General features: G+C 46.6%; 1 protein-coding gene across 3 annotated transcripts in view; it reads left to right on the top strand.

The window, feature by feature from the left end:
* ASTN1 (astrotactin 1) overlaps positions 1 to 21456 on the top strand; it is a 222469-nt gene that overhangs the window by 68794 nt on the left and 132219 nt on the right. For all 3 annotated transcript variants that reach the window (XM_028732343.2, XM_028732345.2, XM_077928222.1), the window contains exon 2: positions 11198 to 11385. In XM_028732343.2, coding sequence (XP_028588176.2) covers positions 11198 to 11385 — 188 coding nt within the window. The remainder of the gene's footprint in view (positions 1 to 11197; positions 11386 to 21456) is intronic.

The raw sequence follows: 21456 nt of genomic DNA, 5'->3' as shown, positions 1-21456 counted from the left end.
AGGGGCTTGAATAACTCAGAGAAGCTATGAGCTATGCCGTGCAGGGGCACCCAAGATGGACAGCTCGTAGTGGAGAGTTTTGATCAAACATGATCCACCTGGAGCAGGAACCGGCAAGCCACTCCAGTATCTCTGCCAGGAAAACTCTGTGGACAAAGTCAACAGGCATATAAACACCTGTGCTTGGTCCTTAATTGTGCATCCTGCCAATACATTTTCATTGCATCACTAACTTAAACTTGCTGCCTTTTCCAAACACTTATCCACCACAACAAAGATGGGGCTTTCCACACTGGAAGTCGGAAATCACAAATATTCAGGGCATGTCTAACTGTAACCACTAAGAGATACATCTGTCATCTCTTTGTGCCAATTACTTGAAGTCTCTGACATAACTTGCTGCTGAGAGACTGATTACGATGAATGCAGAAGGAAGCGGCTCAATGAAGGTGAAACGGATTTCTCTCGGTGCTTTGCTTTCCACAGGCGAGTGACCTCCTGCTGCTTCAGAGCCTCTTGCAAGAAGCCCGTTTCCCAGCCGTACTAAGCCTGCCACATTCAAGACCTTGCTGATTTATATAGATCATCAATTTGACAATTATACACACCTGCAGGCTTAATTGCCCCCATTTCCTTGAGCCGTGGGCAGATTTATGACTTTATCCAATTCTTGTAACTCTGAAACACGCTTGATTAGACCCAAAAGTCCTTTGCACTGATCAGTCTCTCAGCATTGCTGGTCTCTGGACCCTGTGACAGATCCTCCTTCCCTCCCTCCCTTCAGGAAAGATAAATGAACGAGCTGCACTCAGCCAGGTCTTCTTTCCATCTTTCTTTTTATTTGGCATGCTGGTGTATTAAAAAGCTTCTATGCTGTAACTCTGCGGGTGGAGTGAATTTGGAGGAAATAGGTGCTTGTGGCGTACAATGTTGAAATCGTATAAACAAAATCAATTTTTTCTTTTAAAAAAAAGGACTTTGGGATTTCACTTTGCAGTGTTTGAGTTCTGAGTGGATGCTGGGTTGTTGTTTGTGGGGGCAGATACAGTGGTGCCTTGCAAGACGAAATTAATTCGTTCCGCGAGTTTTGTCGTCTTGCGAAGCACGGTGTCAGGAAAGTTTTGGAAAAGCTTCAAAAATCACCAAAGTCTTTAAAAACCTCAAAAAAGGCTACCACATCGCGTTCTATGAGTTGCTCCTCGAAGTCAAGTCGCAACTGGATTAACGGTGTTAAGAAAAAGGAAGCAAACTTGCAAGACGTTTCCGTCTTGCGAAGCAAGCCCATAGGGAAAATCGTCTTGCGAAGCAGCTCAAAAAACAAAAAAGCCTTTCGTCTAGCGAGTTTTTTGTCTTGCGAGGCATTCGTCTTGCAAGGTACCACTGTATTTATTTTTGTAGATCTGCGAACGCTCATGACAGATCTTGAATTTCCATCCCCTTCCACTGAAATGTTCAGGGTGATCCTGAACTGAAGAATGAAAATCAGGGAGGCATTGAAAGGAGAAATGTTGTAGAAATAGGTGATTTCTGTTAAAATAAAATTTCTAAATACTCTAAACAACTGTGTCTGAGAACAACTGACCATGGTACCAGCCAGAAGGGAGTCATTCTGCCCTGGACTTAATCCTAAGTGGCACCTAGAACCTGGTATATGATGTGTTGCCAGACTAATTGGAAACGATGAGCACAGTGCTATATGGAGTGAATCTGATGTACAATTGCCAAGACTACAGAAGAGGAAACCTATCAAAAACAAGGAGCCTGGTTTAAGGAAGTTGAAAGGGAAAGAGGGTCAAGTCTCTCCACATCCCATGGGAGTTATTCAAAACCACAATAAAAGAAGCTCAGCTAGAATTTATACAGCAGGTCAGGAAAGTTCCCACCCTGCCAGTGTGTTTAACAAGCCACAGGCAAGGAAAGATGCAAGAAGGCTCCCTTCAGAAAACCGAAGTCTTGCCCAAATTTGGAGAACAAAAAGGAACACCAGCTTTGACAAAATAAGGGACACCAAAAGGAAGAATGAAAAAATCCAGCCATTGTATATTTGGACTTTCAAAGAGGTTGTGACAAAGCCCGACATCAAATCTTCCTGAGTAAATTTACAGGCATGGGAGAAGAAGAGCCTGGTGGCTTGGTGGATCGTGTCCTCAATCAGGGAGAGCACGTGTTGTGGTGAGATCACCTAAACTGCCTCCCTGTTGTGGGGCGGGATCGTTTGGATAGCCACAACACCCCACCTGTTGCCCCTTGGTTGCTGGGGCAGAAATTTGGCCTGTTGGGTTTTCTTTTGGCTGCTGAGGGGCTATATAGGCTGCTGCACGTCGCTGAGAGCTTTCTCTTTCCTTCGACATGCATCAGATCACCCGCCCTCCTTCCCTTTATTTTGGGCTGTTGTTTGGCCTTGCTATGCCTGTCTAGGGGTCGTCTGTTTTTGGAGCAGGGGCCTGGTAGGAATTTTGCCATTTAGCTGGTTGGCTGTTGCCATTTGGTTTTTGCCTAAAAGGTAAAGGTACCCCTGCCCGTACGGGCCAGTCTTGACAGACTCTAGGGTTGTGCGCCCATCTCACTCAAGAGGCCGGGGGCCAGCGCTGTCCGAAGACACTTCCGGGTCACGTGGCCAGCGTGACAAAGCTGCATCTGGCGAGCCAGCGCAGCACACGGAACGCTGTTTACCTTCCCGCTAGTAAGCGGTCCCTATTTATCTACTTGCACCTGGGGGTTCTTTCGAACTGCTAGGTTGGCAGGCGCTGGGACCGAGCAACGGGAGCGCACCCTGCCGCAGGGATTCGAACCGCCGACCTTGTGATCGGCAAGCCCTAGGCGCTGAGGCTTTTACCCACAGCGCCACCCGCGCCCCTGTTTTTGCCTACCGTGTAGCAAATCGTCACAACTTTGTAATTTGGTGGTTAGGCATTGGTTCAATGTTTTGTGGAGGGAAAGTGGTTGACTGTGCCTGCCCCTCCATTGCTGCTGCTAGGGAATTCTATTAAAGGAACCCAGGGACTCGCCTTGCTTTTGTCCGATCCCCTTTCTGGGGTTAGGGCCACACCAGAGTCTCTGGGAGCATATGGGGTGAACTGGAGCCTGCACTCAACTCCGTGCTGCCCCAGTATGTTTTCCCTTACTGACCTCTGGCGGAGCCCAGTTGTCAGTCCTGTTCCTGCCATGGTGCAGGATTAGGTATTCGGGAACCAATGCCTAGGCAGCCACTCACATGTTGTAATTCAATGAAGTTGTGGCCAAAATTATTGCCAAAAACATTAAACAAAAAATCTGTTTCTATTGTGTATTTATTTTAGGGGGTGGTTTTGGGAGTCTTCACACACAACTGAAAAAAGAGCAGGAAGCAGAGAAGTACAGTGGTACCTCTGGATGCGAACCGGATCCATTCTGGAGCCCCGTTCGCATCCTGAAGCAAACGCAACCCGCGTCTGTGTGTGTGTGGGTCGCAATTCACGGCTTCCGCGCATGCGCATGATGTCATTTTGACTGTCTGCGAATGCGCGAGCGGTGAAACCCGGAAGTAACGCGCTCCGTTACTTCCAGGTCGCCGCAGTGCGCAACCTGAAAATACTTATCCCGAAGCTACTTCAACCCGAGGTATGATTGTATTATTTTTTTTTAGTGTGGCAACCAGAACCTGTAGTCAGTAGTCTTAAATGTGGCCATCTAAAAGGTAAAGGTAAAGGTAAAGGTACCCCTGCCCATTTGGGCCAGTCTTGCCAGACTCTAGGGTTGTGCGCTCATCTCACTCTATAGGCCGGGAGCCAGCGCTGTCCGCAGACACTTCCGGGTCACGTGGCCAGCATGACAAGCTGCATCTGGTGAGCCAGCGCAGCACACGGAACGCCGTTTACCTTCCCGCCGGTAATCAGTCCCTATTTATCTACTTGCACCCGGAGGTGCTTTCGAACTGCTAGGTTGGCAGGCGCTGGGACCGAACGGCGGGAGCACACCCCGCCACGGGGTTTCGAACCGCCGACCATGCGATCGGAAAGTCCTAGGCGCTGAGGTTTTACCCATAGCGCCACCCGCGTCCCTGTGGCCATCTATAAAGATACAATTACAGTATAGCTTTATTTTGAATGTGGAGTTGGCCTTTTTCATAGCTGCCACACACCAGGCATCTATTTTCATTGAGCCTTCTGCCACAATTCCAAGATCTTTCTTTCCTGATCAGCCATCACCAGCTCAGACTCCATTAGTGTAAACACAACGTTGGGATTTTTAGCAATCTCAGTCTCCCTAAATCCAGATCATTTATGATCAAGTTAAAAAGTACGTGCTCTAATCATGATCCTTGGAGGGCTCCACTGCTTACCTCCCTCTATTGTCCATTTATTTCTATTCTCAGCTGGAAAAAGTGAAGAAAAGGGCAAACAAAATAAGGGCTTGGAGCAATTCCCCTGTGAGGGAAGGTTACAACATTTGGGGCTTTCCTTCCTTCTGCAGTACTTAAAGCCTCGGGGTCACCCAATGAACCTGAATGTTGGGAAATTCAAGACAGAGAAAAGGAAATGCTTCTTCACACAACATATAGTTAAACTATAGAATTCACCACCTCAAGATGTGATGGCCACCAACTGATGGCTTTAATAGCCCTGTTTAGGGAAGCTTTTAATGTTTAACAGACCATTGTATTTTAATATTTTGTTGTAAGCTGCCCAGAGTGGCTGGGGAAACCCAGCAAGATGGGTGGGGTATAAATAATAAATAATACAATTTATTTATTTATTTATTTATTTATTTATTTATTTATTTATTTATTTATTTAAAAAAGGGATTACACAAATTCATGGAGGACAGGACTATCAATGGTTATTAGTCATGATGGTTTTATGCTAATGGCAGGATTAGAGGCAGTGTGCCACTGAATACCAGTAACTGAGGAATATACTGTGTGTGTGTGTGTGTGTGTGCGCGCGCGCGCACACGCACACTTTTGCCATTTGACTGGCCACTGTTGAGCACAGGGTGCCCTAGATAGCTCATTGGCCAGATTCATCATCATCATCATCATTTATTATTTATACCCCGCCCATCTGGCTGGGTTTCCCCAGCCACTCTGGGCGGCTTCCAACCAAATATTAAAATACAGTAATACATCAAACATTAAAAGCTTCCCTAAACAGGGCTGCCTTCAGATGTCTTCTGAAAGTTTGGTAATTATTTTTCTCTTTGACATCTGGTGGGAGGGCGTTCCACAGGGCAGGTGCCACTACTGAGAAGGCCCTTTGCCTGGTTCCCTGTAACTTCGCTTCTCACAATGAGGGAACTGCCAGAAGGCCCTCGGCGCTGGACCTTAGTGTCTGGGCAGAATGATGGGGGTAAAAACACTCCTTCAGGTATACTGGGCTGAGGCCGTTTAGGGCTTTAAAGGGCAGCACCAACACTTTGAATTGTGCTCGGAAACGTACTGGGAGCCAATGCTGGTCTTTCAAGACCAGTGTTATGTGGTCTTGGCGGCCGCTCCCAGTCACCAGTCTAGCTGCCGCATTTTGGATTAGTTGTAGTTTCTGAGTCACCTTCAAAGGTAGCCCCAAGTAGAGCGCATTGCAGTAGTCCAAGCAGGAGATAACCAGAGCATACACTACTCTGGCAAGGCAGTCATCAGAGTACTTCTTGCATTTTTTTGTTAAAAGGGGTGTTGGCAAGATGTGATGATCTCATTTTTGTTTCTATGGGGAAGACGCTTATGAAAGAGGGAGTGGCTGTATGTGGCACCAGAGCCTCTCCCCAAGAGCAATGGAATGGCTTCCAACATGATGGCTGCATATTTTCAAACATATCTCTCTTCGTGGTTTAAAGAGAAGCAAGGAACCCAGTTATGGGTGCTTGTGTGACGCTGATAACAGAGAATTACAAAATAGCAGCGGCTTCTTACTTTTCACATAGAGGCAAATGCCGGAGCAAAAGCCAGCTTTCAGCTAAGTGTTCTCCCTCTGGATAGATGATGAACAACCAGCCGTCTTATTTTCATGCAGCAAGCCTGAATTTGCTAAAATAATATCTGATTCCAGTTGCCCTCTTGGCCGTTGCCATAATGAGCACTTAAACAAATTAGCCTGCAGGAATGGGCTGAGGTTTGAGTCCTTCTCATCTCTATAATGCATCCCCCCCCCCAGTCCCACCACAATTGTCCGTTTAACCTCGCCTTCACAAATATGTTCAGTTGTCATGCCAAGTTCCTGGCAGATGGTTTAGAATAGATGGCCATTACCTTGACTGTCTGCCTTTAACAGATATTAATTACCTTGATACAAACATCCTAGCTGACTTGTGTGATGAATGTGGCCCTGGGAATGACACACTCCCCTCCGTAGCGAAAGGGTTTTTTTGTTGTCATGTGGACAATTAGGATGGTTAAGTTTTAATGTTTCGCCCTCTGTTATTTTTCTGCTCGTCTTGTCTCCCTTAGACTCTTTTACTAATCTCTTGAAAGATACAGATACCCCATAGGAGGTCTCCATCAGTGATAAGGCACCTTGGGGTGAATCTGAGCTGGAAATCAACTACAGGGGAGAGGGCAAGCTGTCTACTCCTGACTGCTTTTCCTCTGCTTGGAGTGGCTACCTGCTATGGCTGATGCTGGTTTGCTGTAGAGGAAAGTAACTCCAATGTCCAGGCAAAGTTTAGTTTCTTCCTCAGAGGAGCTTGCCACAGAGAACAGGACTGTCTGCTTGCTGGACACCCTTACTCTCTGGCCATTCTGTTGTACTCAGAGGGGCCAGTTTGAGTGAGCCTGCCCCCCCAGCTTAATAATTAATCCATCTTTTACTAATTTGCTGTAATAGGCTAAAAAGAGACTGATTTATGCATATACAAATGCAATAATACTGCTGTTTAGTTCACATCAATTATTTTGAAAGATCAACATGTCGTGGAGTTTTGTTTTTCGTTTTGTTTTTGACTGAACTACATTTAACAATGTAGAAGATTCAGAGCATCTCCCATCGGGATTTCCAAGTGCTTGGATCATTATATCATTTCAGTTTTTAGGCAACACAGTATGAAAATATTAAACCTGCACACCACTTTTCTGGGTGACAAGGCTTTGTTGACATGGATATAGGCTCAATCTCAATCTTCTATAATGGTGTGAACATAAATTGCATAAGGATAGCAAATACCTTTGCTCACTAAAAATCCAACACAAATGATGAATGGCATGATTTGCTGTTATATGCACAAAGAAATAGTGATCACAAGCTGAATGACTAAATATACAGCCCTCCCCTTAATACCAATCACCTGTTTATATAGATTATGGCTAGATTATCCTTGATCACTTGAATAATAAAAAATAAATAAATAAATAAGGCTCTTGCTTGTAATTTATCCAAGTGTAAGTCTCTGGTACAGATTTAAACTCAGTTAATTGCAGTGTTCTCCAGTTTTCGTATCTCTACATACTGCAACATCATGTTGCAAAGCCTCCTTTGTACAGGTTAGTGTTTGCTGCAAATCGTTAGATGTTCTATGTGTATAATTGTGTTCATGCAAATAGTATTTGGCACCTTAAATTATATACCTTTCTTTTTATCAGTTTTGAAAAACAAGTTTGTTTGTTTGTTTGTTTGTTTGTTTGTTATGTTGTCCTTTCTTCCAAAGGAGCCCAAGGTGTAACAACAATACCTCTTAAAAATAGAGGAGCAGGGCTGGCCATTTAATTCAGAATTAAGTCATTTGCTTGGAATCTGACAATGGGGGCCAGTTTGGTTACACAAGCCTTTTCCACGTATGTCCCCCACACAATTGCATATGTGGCCACGTAGCTGGACTGACATGGAATTAGCTGTCTTTGAGATTATCCTGCTCATTTCTCTCCAGCTTGCAGAAGAGAAAATTCCTGAAGGATTGTGTCCAGGACTAAGATCCATCTTAATAGCATCCAGATCTCAGCAACTGGGGCGTAGAAGTCCTTCTGCAGTACACCAACCTTAAGCCTTGCTAGTTTTGCAGGAGGGGGCAACCATTCACTCCTGCCAGTGAACCACACTGATTATGACCTTGAAAAGGACTATCAGTCTCAGCTTTAGCCTAGTTCTGCCGGCACACATTACCTTCAGTAGGGAAGGGCCAGGGATACGAGTCCTTGGCATGTTAAATTATGTGATAGGGAATTTGTTGCATTACCCTGAGCAAAGGATACAGCTCATGAATCTATATGATGGGATACCAGATTTAGAGCCAAGAAGGGAAAGAGCTGAAAAAGCACAGATTTCAGGTTCAGAGTTTGAAAGATATTGATGGTCGGCTTGGTTCCCCTGTGTGGCTCCCATTAAGGCCTTGGTTGGGAAGCCATTAACTTTGGCATTAACTTCTAACACCTAGATTAAAAAATAGCCATCTGGAGCCAGGGGTTAATAACAGTAAGGGAAAACACTCGTTACCCTTCAGTGGCATCAGATGTGGCCTGATACCTTAGCACCTAATGAACAATGGCCTTTCTAGGCTCCCAGCTGGTTCGGCAGTCAGAATGGCAGCAGATGCTAAGCGTCCTGGCCCTTGAGGAAGGAAGGATGGAGAGGGAAGAGGCGCAGTCCTCACAAAGTGCAGGATGGGAAGTAACTCCCATTGGATCAAACTATAATCTTTCTGTCCCTCTTCTCTCTCTCCCTCCCAGCTGCCTTTGCATTTGGTGCACTGCTCCACTTCTGAGTGTGCACTGTGGTTCAGTTGAGTCTCATCTGCTTCTGGATTTGCCCTAGAGGCCTCTGTGGGTGGCTCTACTCTTGCTTCTGCTGAAAGTTAGCCTGTGGTGAGCCGGGACCCTGAGGAATGACAAGCTGAAAGATGCTGATAGTAAGATATGAGAAGGACTTAGCTGCCCTTTCGTGGCCCTTCCGAGTTGTGGCATGCTCAGAGGAACAGCAGTGTGCCATGCATGGAGCAAACTGATGGATGCGGGGAGAGTTATACAGTAGGACCTGATGAGAGTAATTCTGCCTCTTGTTTTCCGTGAGTGCCCATCATAGGATTGCACCCAGTGGACTTAGGCACTATCATAAACCATCCTAGAGTTGGCCTCTTCTTCTTTAAAAACCTTCTACTGTTCTAGCCACCTTACATCAGGAGCAGCCAATGTGGTCTACAAATCACACCACCCCTGACCGTTAGCCATGTTGGCTGGGGCTGATAGGCACTGTGGTCCAAAACACCTGGGAGGGTACCACATTGTCCATTCCTGCCCCATGGAAGGAGCCAAAATAGCTGGGGCCTGGCTGTATATGGGAAGACGGAATGTATATTTCCGAAATAGCATTATGAAACTCGCAAAATTTAGTTGTTATTTTTCTTTAGAAAGGAACTCTTTAACCTGCACTTCATAATAGGATCCTAGGGCAAGTTACAATATAATTGAGTCCTGTTGCAGAGTTGAGGGAATGGTTATGTTACCTTTCCACCCCGTGAACACAGGCAGGCATGCAAAAGCAAAATTGCTCCTGGCCTATTAGCTCATATCAAGAATCAGGGTTAAATAAGCAAGATGATAATAGACTATGCCAAGGGGTCTCACTGGTAGAAACAATAAGACAGGTAGATGAAGCAGCAGACACAGCCCCTGCCCCTGGGTAGTCATGAGCAAACGCAATGGGGTGCAAAGCAAAGGTGAAGACTGAAGCTCATCTGCAGCTGAGCATGTCATCCAGTTGCTTACTTAGTCACTGTGTAGTTTTTATACCTTGCCCTTTCTCTAAGACAGGAATATTGGGTGGCTCACAACACAAAGCATGCAATATAGAATAAATACTGAAATACACAAACAAAATGGGGACGTGGGTGGCACTGTGGGTTAAACCACAGAGCCTAGGACTTGCCGATCAGAAGGTCGGCGGTTCAAATCCCTGCGACAGGGTGAGCTCCCCTTGCTCAGTCCCTGTTCCTGCCAACCTAGCGGTTCGAAAGCACACCAGTGCAAGTAGATAAATAGGTACTGCACCAGCGGGAAGGTAAATGGTGTTTCCGTGCGCTGCTCTGGTTACTTAGTCATGCTGGCCACATGACCCAGAAGCTGTATGCCGGCTCCCTCGGCCAGTAAAGCGAGATGAGTGTCGCAACCCCAGAGTCAGTCACAACTGGACCTAATGGTCAGGGGTCCCTTCACCTTTACCTTTACACAAACAAAATAGGCTGAAATGAAGTACATTTCAAAAGCACAGATCAACAATAATAACTAATCAGCAACATCTGCTCCAGAATCAACATCAACTTAAGACCTGGAACAGATAAGCCTGTTTGCAACGTGCTCCTGAGTGGTGGGCAGCTGGATGATCACTCAGACTAGTGAGCAACTTAACCTGTGGGAAAGGGAGTATCTTCAAACCTTTCCAGAGGCTGTTGAGGCTAATCTTGTCGCAGCTCCTGCCTTGGGCCTGAGCTGCATAAGTGGCTCACTGGGTTAAATCCTTGCTGGCATTCCAGCTCAAGGTACGCTGTGGGCTTCAGAGCTAGCAACGACGAACCAGAGAAGTCCGCCCTCCTTGTGAGTAATAGCTTGTTTGCTGGAGGATCAGAACCTGGAGGGAGAAAGGCCTAATACAGAAAAGCGAGGAAAAGGCAAAACAGATAATAATATTTATTATTTACATAGTGCCTCAAAAGCAAGGATTTTTGAGAGGATTTTGAGGCAAGAGGATTTGGCAGGATATAAGACAGGGTGTGTGTGTCATTTTTAAAGTAGGAATTGAGGGCTGGAGGAAACGGAGCTGACTTCTAACAAGTCACTTGAGGGCAAAAAATGGAGCATCAGCCTGGTTCATGAATTCAAGTGTCAGCCAAAGTCCATATGACGTTCAGCCATCCAATGAAAATTTGCATATAAACAGGTTTTGCTGCTTTGTGAAGCCATAGTCTAGTCCTTCAGCAGACTTGACCTGGAAAACCCCAAAGAGCTGCCCTGATCTCAAAAGACAAGTTCGCATGGATGTGATTACACACACACACTTACAAATTTACATGTGCATCCTTCATCCTGAAGCATCTGGTTCTAGAAAGCCCTGGTCGTATCCATCCCTTTACATCTGGGGTGAGGAACCTCTTTCAGCCTGAGAGCCACCTTCCCCTGTCAATCACCAGAGCAAAAGTGGGCATGACCCAGACGAGACAGTAGGCTATGTTCTAGCCATGCAAAAGCATGGAAGATGGTTTGTGCTGCAGTTCCCTGGTTGTATTGGTCTTCTTCTTTCATCCGCAGAGATCTCAGGCAACACTGAAGACATCCCATTGGTGCGCTGGAGGCAGCAATGGCTGGAAAATGGCACACTCCTCTTCCATATCCACCACCAAGATGGCACACCCAACTTGCCCGGTTTGGAACCCACAGAAGAACCCCAGAGCGAATCAGCAGAAGAAGAGCTAAGGATCCTTCACATCTCTGTCATGGTAAGTACAAAATTGGTCACCACAGGTACGTTCGAAGCTGCCTTATATTACCCAATGCAGTACTGATTCATCTAGCACATTCAGCACTGACTGGCAGTGGCTGTTGAGGGTCTCAGGCAGGTGCCTTTTCTGGTCTTACCTGGAGATGCGAGAGATTGAACCCAAGACCTTCTGTATGCCTAGGAGGTGCTTTACCACTGAGCTATAGCCTCCCCACCACCATTAACTCTCAATGTGATGTGGTTGCCTTCCATCCCATAATCAGTTATTCCAGACCTCAAGGCTGTTGTGAAAAGGGTAATTTTGAAGTGATTAGGTGTAATCGCTACAGAGAACCTGCCTAAAGAAAAGCTGAAAGAAAATATGGTGATCCTTCATCAGTCAAAGCATCTTGAGATACTTTTGAGGGAGCCAAAAGGGTTTCTCTGGGAGGAGCAAAATTCCTTGGAGGTGGTTCTAAATGTCATCAGTTCAACCCTGGATTCAGAGCAAGCTTGAAGGTTCTTCCACAAGCAAAATGAATCACCTGAGGAAATTAAACGAAGCAAGGATCTATTCATATATCCTTGATTTGTTTATTACACAATCATTTACACCATGTGTGCTGCTTATTGTGAACAGTGCCTTGAAATGGACACACCATGGTACATGTTTGCCAGAAGTGTCCATAATGAAGGCCACTCTTCATAGCAGGAGTGACTCCCGATGATGCTGAGCCCCAGCCAGGATGGGCAATGGTCAGGACTCATTTCTCTTTGAGGCTCATTTCTGCTGAAATCAGGAACTGTGGTTTAATGTCACTTTACTATCCAGGATCTTAAACCACATACCAAGTGTGGTTTAAGATTTTGGGTGGTAAGTGGGCATCAAGCCACAGTTCTCTGTTTTGGGCATAATGGGAAACTGTGGCTTCCACTAACTAGAGCTGGTGCCTGTAACTGGCACATGAAAGAGAAAGGCAAGCGGCAGCTGAGTGGGGGGAGTTTTTGGACCCAAAGCTCATTCTCAGCTCACAGAACTAACATTCACGGGAGCTAGGACTGTCTTGTCTGAACGAGGCTCCTCAGTTAGCTCTTCTTTGGCCTCTTTCTCATGTAACAGTAAGCAATCGTTTAGTGCAAGTGAATGAGCCTCGGTGGGTCTTATTCCTTCATGCTTCCCCATCCTAGATTGCTAAACAAGGGTCCCCCCCCCAGGGCCCTAATATTATCAATATTCAGGGGGTGGGCTTCAGTGCCCTTCATACCTCCTTGCCTACCCCTATGACAATCAGAAGAAGAATCAGTTATGCAAAAATAGGCACATTTAATTTACATAAATGAGGCCACTTAGTTCAGTTTCTTTGGTAGTGTAGAACATTTATTTATTTATTAGCACAGAGAGCGCATGGAGCTCAGTATAAGTGGCCACCCCCTGCTGTTTGCCCCCCTTTTCGTCATCAGAGGTGTTGCAGGTCCAAACGGGGAGATTCCATTTTTAGCTACTGTCTTTAGTAGTTGCTGGTAGAATTATTCTTCAGGAATCTGTATAGTACTTAAAAAAAATATTTAACCTGTTGATTGAGGTGCAAGAATGAGGAGAATGGGATTCATGGCCAGGAAGAAAAGAAGATACCTATTGCTGTGGCTGCCAGAAACTCCCCCCAGACCTTTTCTGGTCTTAGTGCTTTTGGCAAACACCCCTGGCACCACCTTTTCACACACACACACACACACACACACACACACACACACACACACACACCAGTAATGTGCTAGGGCAGGGATGTTAAACTCCCACTCACCCAGACAGCACATCCAATAGTTGTCATGAGTCCCAAGGAGTCATTATGGGGGGCTGGTCAGACCAGGACTTGGGGGGAGGGAGGGGGCGTTGGAGGAGCTGCCTCTTAATGAGAGAGGCCCAGTGGGTTGGGGTGCTCCCAAGAGACAGAAGAATCCCTGCTGGGAGAGAGTTACGGATGAGGAGTCAGATCCTAATCATAGAATCATAGAATCATAGAATCATAGAATCATAGAGTTGGAAGAGACCACAAGGGCCATCGAGTCCAACCCCCTGCCAAGCAGGAAACACCATCAGAGCACTCCTGACATATGGCTGTCAAGCCTCTGCTTAAAGACCTCCAAAGAAGGAGACTCCACCACACTCCTTGGCAGCAAATTCCACTGTCAAACAGCTCTTACTGTCAGGAAGTTCTTCCTAATGTTTAGGTGGAATCTTCTTTCTTGTAGTTTGGATCCATTGCTCCGTGTCCGCTTCTCTGGAGCAGCAGAAAACAGCCTTTCTCCCTCCTCTATGTGACATCCTTTTATATATTTGAACATGGCTATCATATCACCCCTTAACCTCCTCTTCTCCAGGCTAAACATGCCCAGCTCCCTTAGCCGTTCCTCATAAGGCATCGTTTCCAGGCCTTTGACCATTTTGGTTGCCCTCCTCTGGACACGTTCGAGTTTGTCAGTGTCCTTCTTGAACTGTGGTGCCCAGAACTGGACACAGTACTCCAGGTGAGGTCTGACCAGAGCAGAATACAGTGGCACTATTACTTCCCTTGATCTAGATGCTATACTCCTATTGATGAGGCCCAGAATTGCATTGGCTTTTTTAGCTGCCGCGTCACACTGTTGGCTCATGTCAAGTTTGTGGTCAACCAAGACTCCTAGATCCTTTTCACATGTACTGCTCTCAAGCCAGGTGTCACCCATCTTGTATTTGTGCCTCTCATTTTTTTTGCCCAAGTGCAATACTTTACATTTCTCCCTGTTAAAATTCATCTTGTTTGTTTTGGCCCAGTTCTCTAATCTGTCAAGGTCGTTTTGAAGTGTGATCCTGTCCTCTGGGGTATTAGCCACCCCTCCCAGTTTGGTGTCATCTGCAAATTTGATCAGGATGCCCTTGAGTCCATCATCCAAGTCGTTGATAAAGATGTTGAATAAGACCGGGCCCAAGACAGAACCCTGTGGCACCCCACTAGTCACTCTTCTCCAGGATGAAGAGGAACCATTGATGAGCACCCTTTGGGTTCGGTCAGTCAGCCAGTTACAAATCCACTGAGTGGTAGCATAGTCAAGACCGCATTTTACCAGCTTCTTTACAAGAATATCATGGGGCACCTTGTCAAATGCCTTGCTGAAATCAAGGTAGACTACATCCACTGCGTTCCCTTCATCTACCAGGCTTGTAATTCTGTCAAAAAACGAGATCAGGTTAGTCTGACATGACTTATTTTTCAGAAATCCATGCTGACTATTGGTGATCACAGCATTCCTTTCTAGGTGCTCACAGACTGCTTGCTTAATGATCTGCTCCAGAATCTTCCCTGGTATTGATGTCAGACTGACTGGGCGGTAATTATTTGGGTCCTCTCTTTTCCCCTTTTTGAAAATAGGGACAACATTTGCCCTCCTCCAGTCTGCCGGGACTTCGCCTGTTCTCCAGGAATTCTCAAAGATGACTGCCAGTGGTTCTGAAATCCTGGGGAGGGTCTCAGTGGCATAGCCCCCAGCACTGCCCCCCCTGACACAACCTAGGTGCGCTGTGACCACTTCACTCCCAGCTCCTTTGCCAGCCATGATTCCAGTCATGGTACCACTGGAGCCCACCTCTAGCCCATCCTCTCAGGAGGAGTCTGCTGCTCAGTCTGGTTCAGAGCTGCTGTGGTCACTTTCTCCATCGCCTAGGTCACAGGGACGCCAGTGTAGGCGTGAGCAGACAGCTCAGGTTCAGCCCTCGAGAAGGAGTTCCTGTTTGCTTGCCCAGTTAAGACGATAGCTCAACTTGCTGAAGTTGTGCTTGCCCCATTTTCATATAATGGCTTGTTAGTTTGATTAGCTGTGCATACCCTATTTGAACCCTATTTTCCCCCTGCACCATGCTGATCCGAGCCTTAAAGATTTTGGCAGAAACCATGCTCCAAGTTACATCCTTCAGTTACAGCCAGGACAATGGTCATGGATATTGTCAGTTTGAGAACATCTGGAGGGCCACAGGTCCCATCCTTGAATGAGGGTGTGCTTATGTTTCTGATTAGTGGACAGAATTCTGCTCTGGAAAACAAGATGCTTGTGGGGCTCAGAAACCAGCGCTTGTGAGCATTGGGAGGAAATATTTTAGTAATGCTTTTTCAGTTAGGTGCATAGCCTACAGATCTGCAGCTTGCTTACTTCCTGTTTAGAGTGTGGAAGCTTTGGGAACTACATTTTCCATACTCCCAGGTGCTAATGGATGACCCACATGAGAATCCAGGGTTTAAAGATGAGGCCTCTGCTGCTGCCAGCAGCCTTCCCTGCCCCTGCTTCATGAGGGTGGGCCATGGGCCATTGGAGACAACAAGCAACAGCTTCCATTTTGGAGAAGGCTGTGACCACGCTAGCTCATCAAGAGTCAAAGGAGACTTGGATTGGCTCTTAATAGGCTTGGGCTTTCAGAACAGGGAATCGTTTCCTGCACTCTCTTATCACTGTCATGAGTTTCAGAACCATCACTAATGTTACGTGCACAGACTGGCAGCATTCCCCAGGGTTCCAGGCCTATCTGGAGGTGCCAAGGATTGGATCAGGGGCCTTCTGAAGGCAAAGCACCGAGTTACAACTCTTCCCCAAATCGACCTATGTCACATTCTGTCCAGATACCACATTGCTTCCTCTATTTTTTTGCCCATTTGTCATTCAGCTCCTGTTCCCAGCACCTAACAGCTGCCCAGGCTTCACAGCTAGGGTGGTGGGTCAACAACAGCAGGAGATCAATCCTTTCCAAGAATGCCTTGGTTTTGTTCTAAATAAAGGGCTGGGACTCAAGCCTGGCAGTGGCTGTGTGCATCACTTGGCTCTTGCCCAAGGCAGGACTTCAGAGAAGCTGGTGAAGAAGCCTCCTAACATCCATAGGCTAGTGAGAGATCATGCTTGTCTTCTCCTCCTCCATCCACATGAGCGGAACTGAATTTGACAGCATGCAACATTTCAGATTCCTCTTCCACCACCACTACTAACCACCTCACTTTCTTGAGCATACAGAGCCTGGAGTCTTGGAGGTGCAATCCTATCGTTGTACGACAAAGGACACTTCCAGGATGGACACTCGTCCATCCTGATTTGTTTGCAGGGAGGAGAGATGATATTGCATCAAAGCACCTGCTGCCTGAATCTGCTATCACATTATTTCCTGTCATTTTCCTTTATTGGAAAAAAAAACAACCCCCAATGTTTTGGAGAGGCAGGATTGTTGCGCAAAACTTCCCAATCTGCTATAATTATGCAATGTGGATTTGCTGGTATGTGACTGAACCCCAACCCAAAATAGTAACAGTCTGGAAGAATCTCTCATCCGTACATCCTGACCCCCACTGGCTGGTTTCTTCACTTAAACTTTTAAAAAGGGAAAGCAGGCGGCGGCGAGCGGGGGAGGGGGAGGGGAAGCCAGTCAGAGATAAAATTCAATGGATGCCAATAAGGAAAGGAAACAAAAGATCAATGTTGGCGAGGTAGACTTTTCTTTTTTAAGCGATGTTGAAGAATTGTGCAATTCCTTTTGCCAGCAGAAGATAATTAGCTGGAGACAATGTGTCGTCAGGCTGCGCTGATACTGAGGACGGGGCTGTTTAATGAAGCCTGCCTTAATGAGAATGTCAATATCTCTCCCAGATTGCTGCCGGGGGCTAGCTCTCTCCCTTCATGTTTTGTTTTTGATTAGTCCTGGAGAAAAATTAATAAGCGGCAAAAACAAAACAGTAAAGAGCAGTTAGAGCCTCTTTTCCCTAGACACTGCCTATTGACTGTCAGATAGAATCCCTGAGTTGTGGGTCGGATCCTGTACTTGAGTGGGCTCCTTGAGTCGGAGTGTTGAATTGCACCATGTAAACACCTGCTTCTAGAAGTTTGCTCATTTAATGGGCTTCCTGTATTCATACAGCTGTGTGCTGCCTCACATGGGCAAAGGTACCATTCTCTCCTCAGCCTCTCCATCTGTAAAATGGGTGTAATACTATGGGGCTTGTTAGCGTAACTGAGGGGCTGTTTCTGAGCCAGGAAGTGCAATCCTAACCTGCAATTCCCTTGCCTGAAGGGGGTTGGAAAGGAGAGGAGGTGCTTCTCCACCGAGTGAAAAGCATGTCTGCCACAGAGGCCATCACTATGTCCAAAGATAGCTCCCCGGGGTGAAGAGCTACTGCTGATGCTTCTCTGATGAAACAGGCACCCAGGATCAGCCTAGTCCCTCTAGTCCAGGCTGGAGCTGCTGCAACTAATCCCTTCCCCACTGAAATCAACTGAGGGATCAGAATCAGCCCTCCATACCCTGCTGCCCCGACTGATGTGAGCCCACAGGGCTTTGGAAGCAGCAGTGGATCCACCAGATCTATTTCCTACTAGGATCTACAGCAACATACAGGGGCTTGTGCTAAAGCGGCAATGTGAGAACCACATGGCACACGCTGTCCCGAGGTTCTAGGAGAAAGGGCAGGATTAAAAAATGTGCAGTGCTGGCCCAATGATGAGGCAGAATGAGTCCACCATCTCAGGCAGCATGAATGTGGGAGTGCCAAATTGATACTCCTCCAACCCCCTCCCCTTGCAAGCCTCATTACTGGGCAGGCTGATTGGCTGGCTGGCTTTAAGTGGCCCTGGCCTTGAAAAGATAATACAATAATGCACACGAGCACTTTTGGGGGGAGAGGGGCTTTATAAATATTAACTATATTGTCTGCTGCCACTTGGATTCTTACCTCCATCGCCTCAGCAAGTATTTGCCTACTTCCCTTTTAATGGAAGAGCTTTAGATACTTGAAAACTGTTGTCATGTCCCCCTTAAATCTTATTTTGTCTAAGCTAAGCATTTCCTGTTTCGGCAGTCTTTCCTCAGTCATCACTGGCTCTCAACTTGTTTATCATCTTTCTGATCACTGCTGAATTCTCTGTAAACCGCCTGCATTGTTTTCAAAGTGCGGCAACCAAAGCAGACTTAGCAGTGCAATCCTATAGGTTGCTGCTCCCGACTCAATGTTACCACATTGAGGTGACAGTGACTTCAAACTACTGAATTTGCAGCACTGATGCGACCTCGGTGGGTCACAGTGTTTATGGAGATCCTGGGCTGCCCAGATTACAAGACCCCCCCCCCCAGCCTCCCAAAGGAAAGCAGAGCAATACGTTTGGCACCAGCTTGTTCTCCGGAGTTGGCAAAAGGAGGCATACAAGGCGCCATCTTAGGGACTCCACTCTGGATTTGGGTAGGGTTTACTCCTTAGCCTTTTCTTCTCCCAAAGATGTCTTGTTAGGCAGTGGAAGTTTAGGCTCAGTTTTCCTTCTCCTAGATGGGCTACCTTCCCAGGTTGATAAGCCCCATCTGCCTCTTCAACGTATACAGACAACTCCCCATTTGTGCGGGGTTGCATTCCAGGTCATCGTGCACGCCAGTGGAGCCTCTTCCACTTAGACCAGGGATGGGGAATCTGTGGCCCTCCAGATGTCGGACTCCATCACCCCTAATTATTGGCTTTACTGCCTGGGGCTGCCCATCTGGAGAACCATGGGCTTCTCCCTCCCTGGTTTAGCACATGGGTAGCCAATAGGGTAGGGATGCGGGTGGCGCTGTGGGTTAAACCACAGAACCTAGGACTTGCTAATCAAAAGGTCGGTGGTTCGAATCCCTGTGACGGGGTGAGCTCCCGTTGCTCGGTCCCTGCTCCTGCCAACCTAGCAGTTCGAAAGCACGTCAAAGTGCAAGTAGATAAATAGGTACCGCTCCAGCGGGAAGGTAAACGGCGTTTCCATGCGCTGCTCTGGTTCGCCAGAAGCGGCTTAGTCATGCTCGCCACATGACCCGGAAGCTGTACACCGCCTCCCTCGGCCAATAAAGCGAGATGAGCACCGCAACCCCAGAGTCGGTCACTACTGGACCGTCAGGGGTCCCTTTACCTTTTACCTAGCCAATAGGGTACCCTCTAGGTCAGGAGTCAGCAACCTTTTTCAGCCATGGGCCAGTCCACCGTCCCTCAGACCATGTGGTGGGCTGGACTATATATTTTTTTGGGGGGGGGGGAATGAACAAATTCCAATGCCCCACAAATAACCCAGAGATGCATTTTAAATAAAAGCACACATTCTAGTCATGTAAAAATACGCTGATTCCCGACCGTCCGCGGGCTGAATTTAGAAGGTGATTGGGCTGCATCCGGCCCCCGGGCCTTAGGTTGTCTACCCCTGCTGTGGATTAAAATTCACCGGTCCCATCCAGCATGGCCAGTGGTCAACAATTATGGAAGCTTCAATCCACAACATCTGCCAGCCCTTCTCACTGACCCCAGCCCTTCAAGACAAACAACTTTGGCTTGGAAACATGGGAATGTTTGCCCTCATCTTCCTTTCTTTTGTAGCCTTAAACTAGGGGTTGCAAACCTCTGACCCTCCAGCTCTCACCAGTCTGACCCAGCATGGCTAATGGTCAGAGGGCATTGTGTTGGCTCCCCCTGACTTCGACTCTCTCTCCTAAAACCATAGGCTCTTGCCTAGTGATCTCTGAAGTGGCACTTGAGGCTCGGGTGGGGATTCACGTTGAAAACAGAAAAGCCCCACTACATATTAAAAACTGGCGTGTCAGGAAGGCTTCTCTAGCCTAGCCTTTTCTGTGACAGCTAGTTTTCTAGGTGCAAGTCCTCTGGAGGACCATTCAGTCATGCGAGCCATCGCCTGCAGTCTTGACACGGGTTTAGCACCCAGTGAGAGCCAGCGGTTCATCTTTCTCTGGTTGAAAAAGTCTTTCCTTTATAAAAAAACATCTACTTTCACACATCCTTTTTAAATTTTAACCAAAAGTAGTTGTTTTTATCCAGAAGGCTCCCCTAGAGCATCATTATCTGCCATGGTTTGGAGAATTCCATGCAAGTTAGAAAGGACAAGAAATTGGTTATTATATTCTGGACCTATCAATGAAACCACCCACACCGGTTCTTTTGGGTTACCATTAGAATGAGAGTCATTGGTTTTATGTGGGTGGCAATTTTGGTCCAGAATAAATGTGTGGCATTTGTGGGAGAATATTTGCATTTTTTAAAAGTGTAATGAGCTGTTGCTAGGTGACGGTGCTCGGCCATTGTGACTTACACCAATCACCCAATGAAAGCCTGTGTACGTGGGATTCTTTTGCAAAATTAGAGTGCACCTAAAATGACCTTTGATGCTCAAGTCTCATTGCTGGATCAGACTGAATTTGAAAAGCAGAGAAAAATATCCTATTGTGGTTGCATTTTTACAGAATTATCAAGAGACACTTAATGCATTTATTTTGCATTTTTGAAAGTTCTAAGCACAAGTGGGTGGCATCAAAATGCTGTTCAGGAGCATTTTTTTGAATTATTACACGAAAACCTGGGTTCTTTGCTCATTTCCCCCCTTTTGTCTTATTAAAATGAAAAGCCACCAGCTGCAATTGATTGAATGAAGTGCCACACTTGCCATTTGACATTCTCTGCTTCATTATGGGCGGATGTGTTCTTATCTCTGAGATTTCAGAATGAAATTTAGTACTCGTGTTTCAGTCCCTGATCAACCTCCATACCCATTTCAAAGGTTGAGGGAAGTAAATGCAAAATATATTGTAATGCAGGACCTCCCTTGAGTAGTGAGTTATTGGAGCTGGTGAAGGCATTCAAGGTGCAATTGAGTGATTCATGCTCAAACCTCAACTCAACCCTCACTCCTGTTTTCAAGGAAGCAGGAAAGGAAAGAAACACCCTGTGGTGTGACTTGAGGTCCACAAGTGTGCTTACCAGTTTTCCCACGGCAAGTGCCTCTTTAGTCAGTCAAGGGAGAGGCTGGGGTTCCTTGTGCAAGGCCTTGAAACATATGGCTGGTTTTTAAGGCCTCCAAAGTCATTGTGAAGTCTGTTTTCCCTGCTTTCTGAGTGCCTCCAAAGCTTAGTGTGATACTGGAGGCAACAGGACCTTGCCCCTCCCTCCAAGTTGGGGTGGGGTTAGGGTAGAGTTGGTGGCAACCACAAGTTTTGGCTATTTGTTAGTGGTAGTAGCATTGCGATGATTTCAGGTTGCATGAAAAGGAGCATAAACAGGAGAGAGATTAC

The sequence above is a fragment of the Podarcis muralis genome, chromosome 5 (genome assembly GCF_964188315.1).
Source record: "Podarcis muralis chromosome 5, rPodMur119.hap1.1, whole genome shotgun sequence".
NCBI classification, from domain to species: Eukaryota; Metazoa; Chordata; class Lepidosauria; order Squamata; family Lacertidae; genus Podarcis; species Podarcis muralis.
Note: the sequence above shows the minus strand (reverse complement) of the source record. Positions and strands in the feature narration are given on the sequence as shown.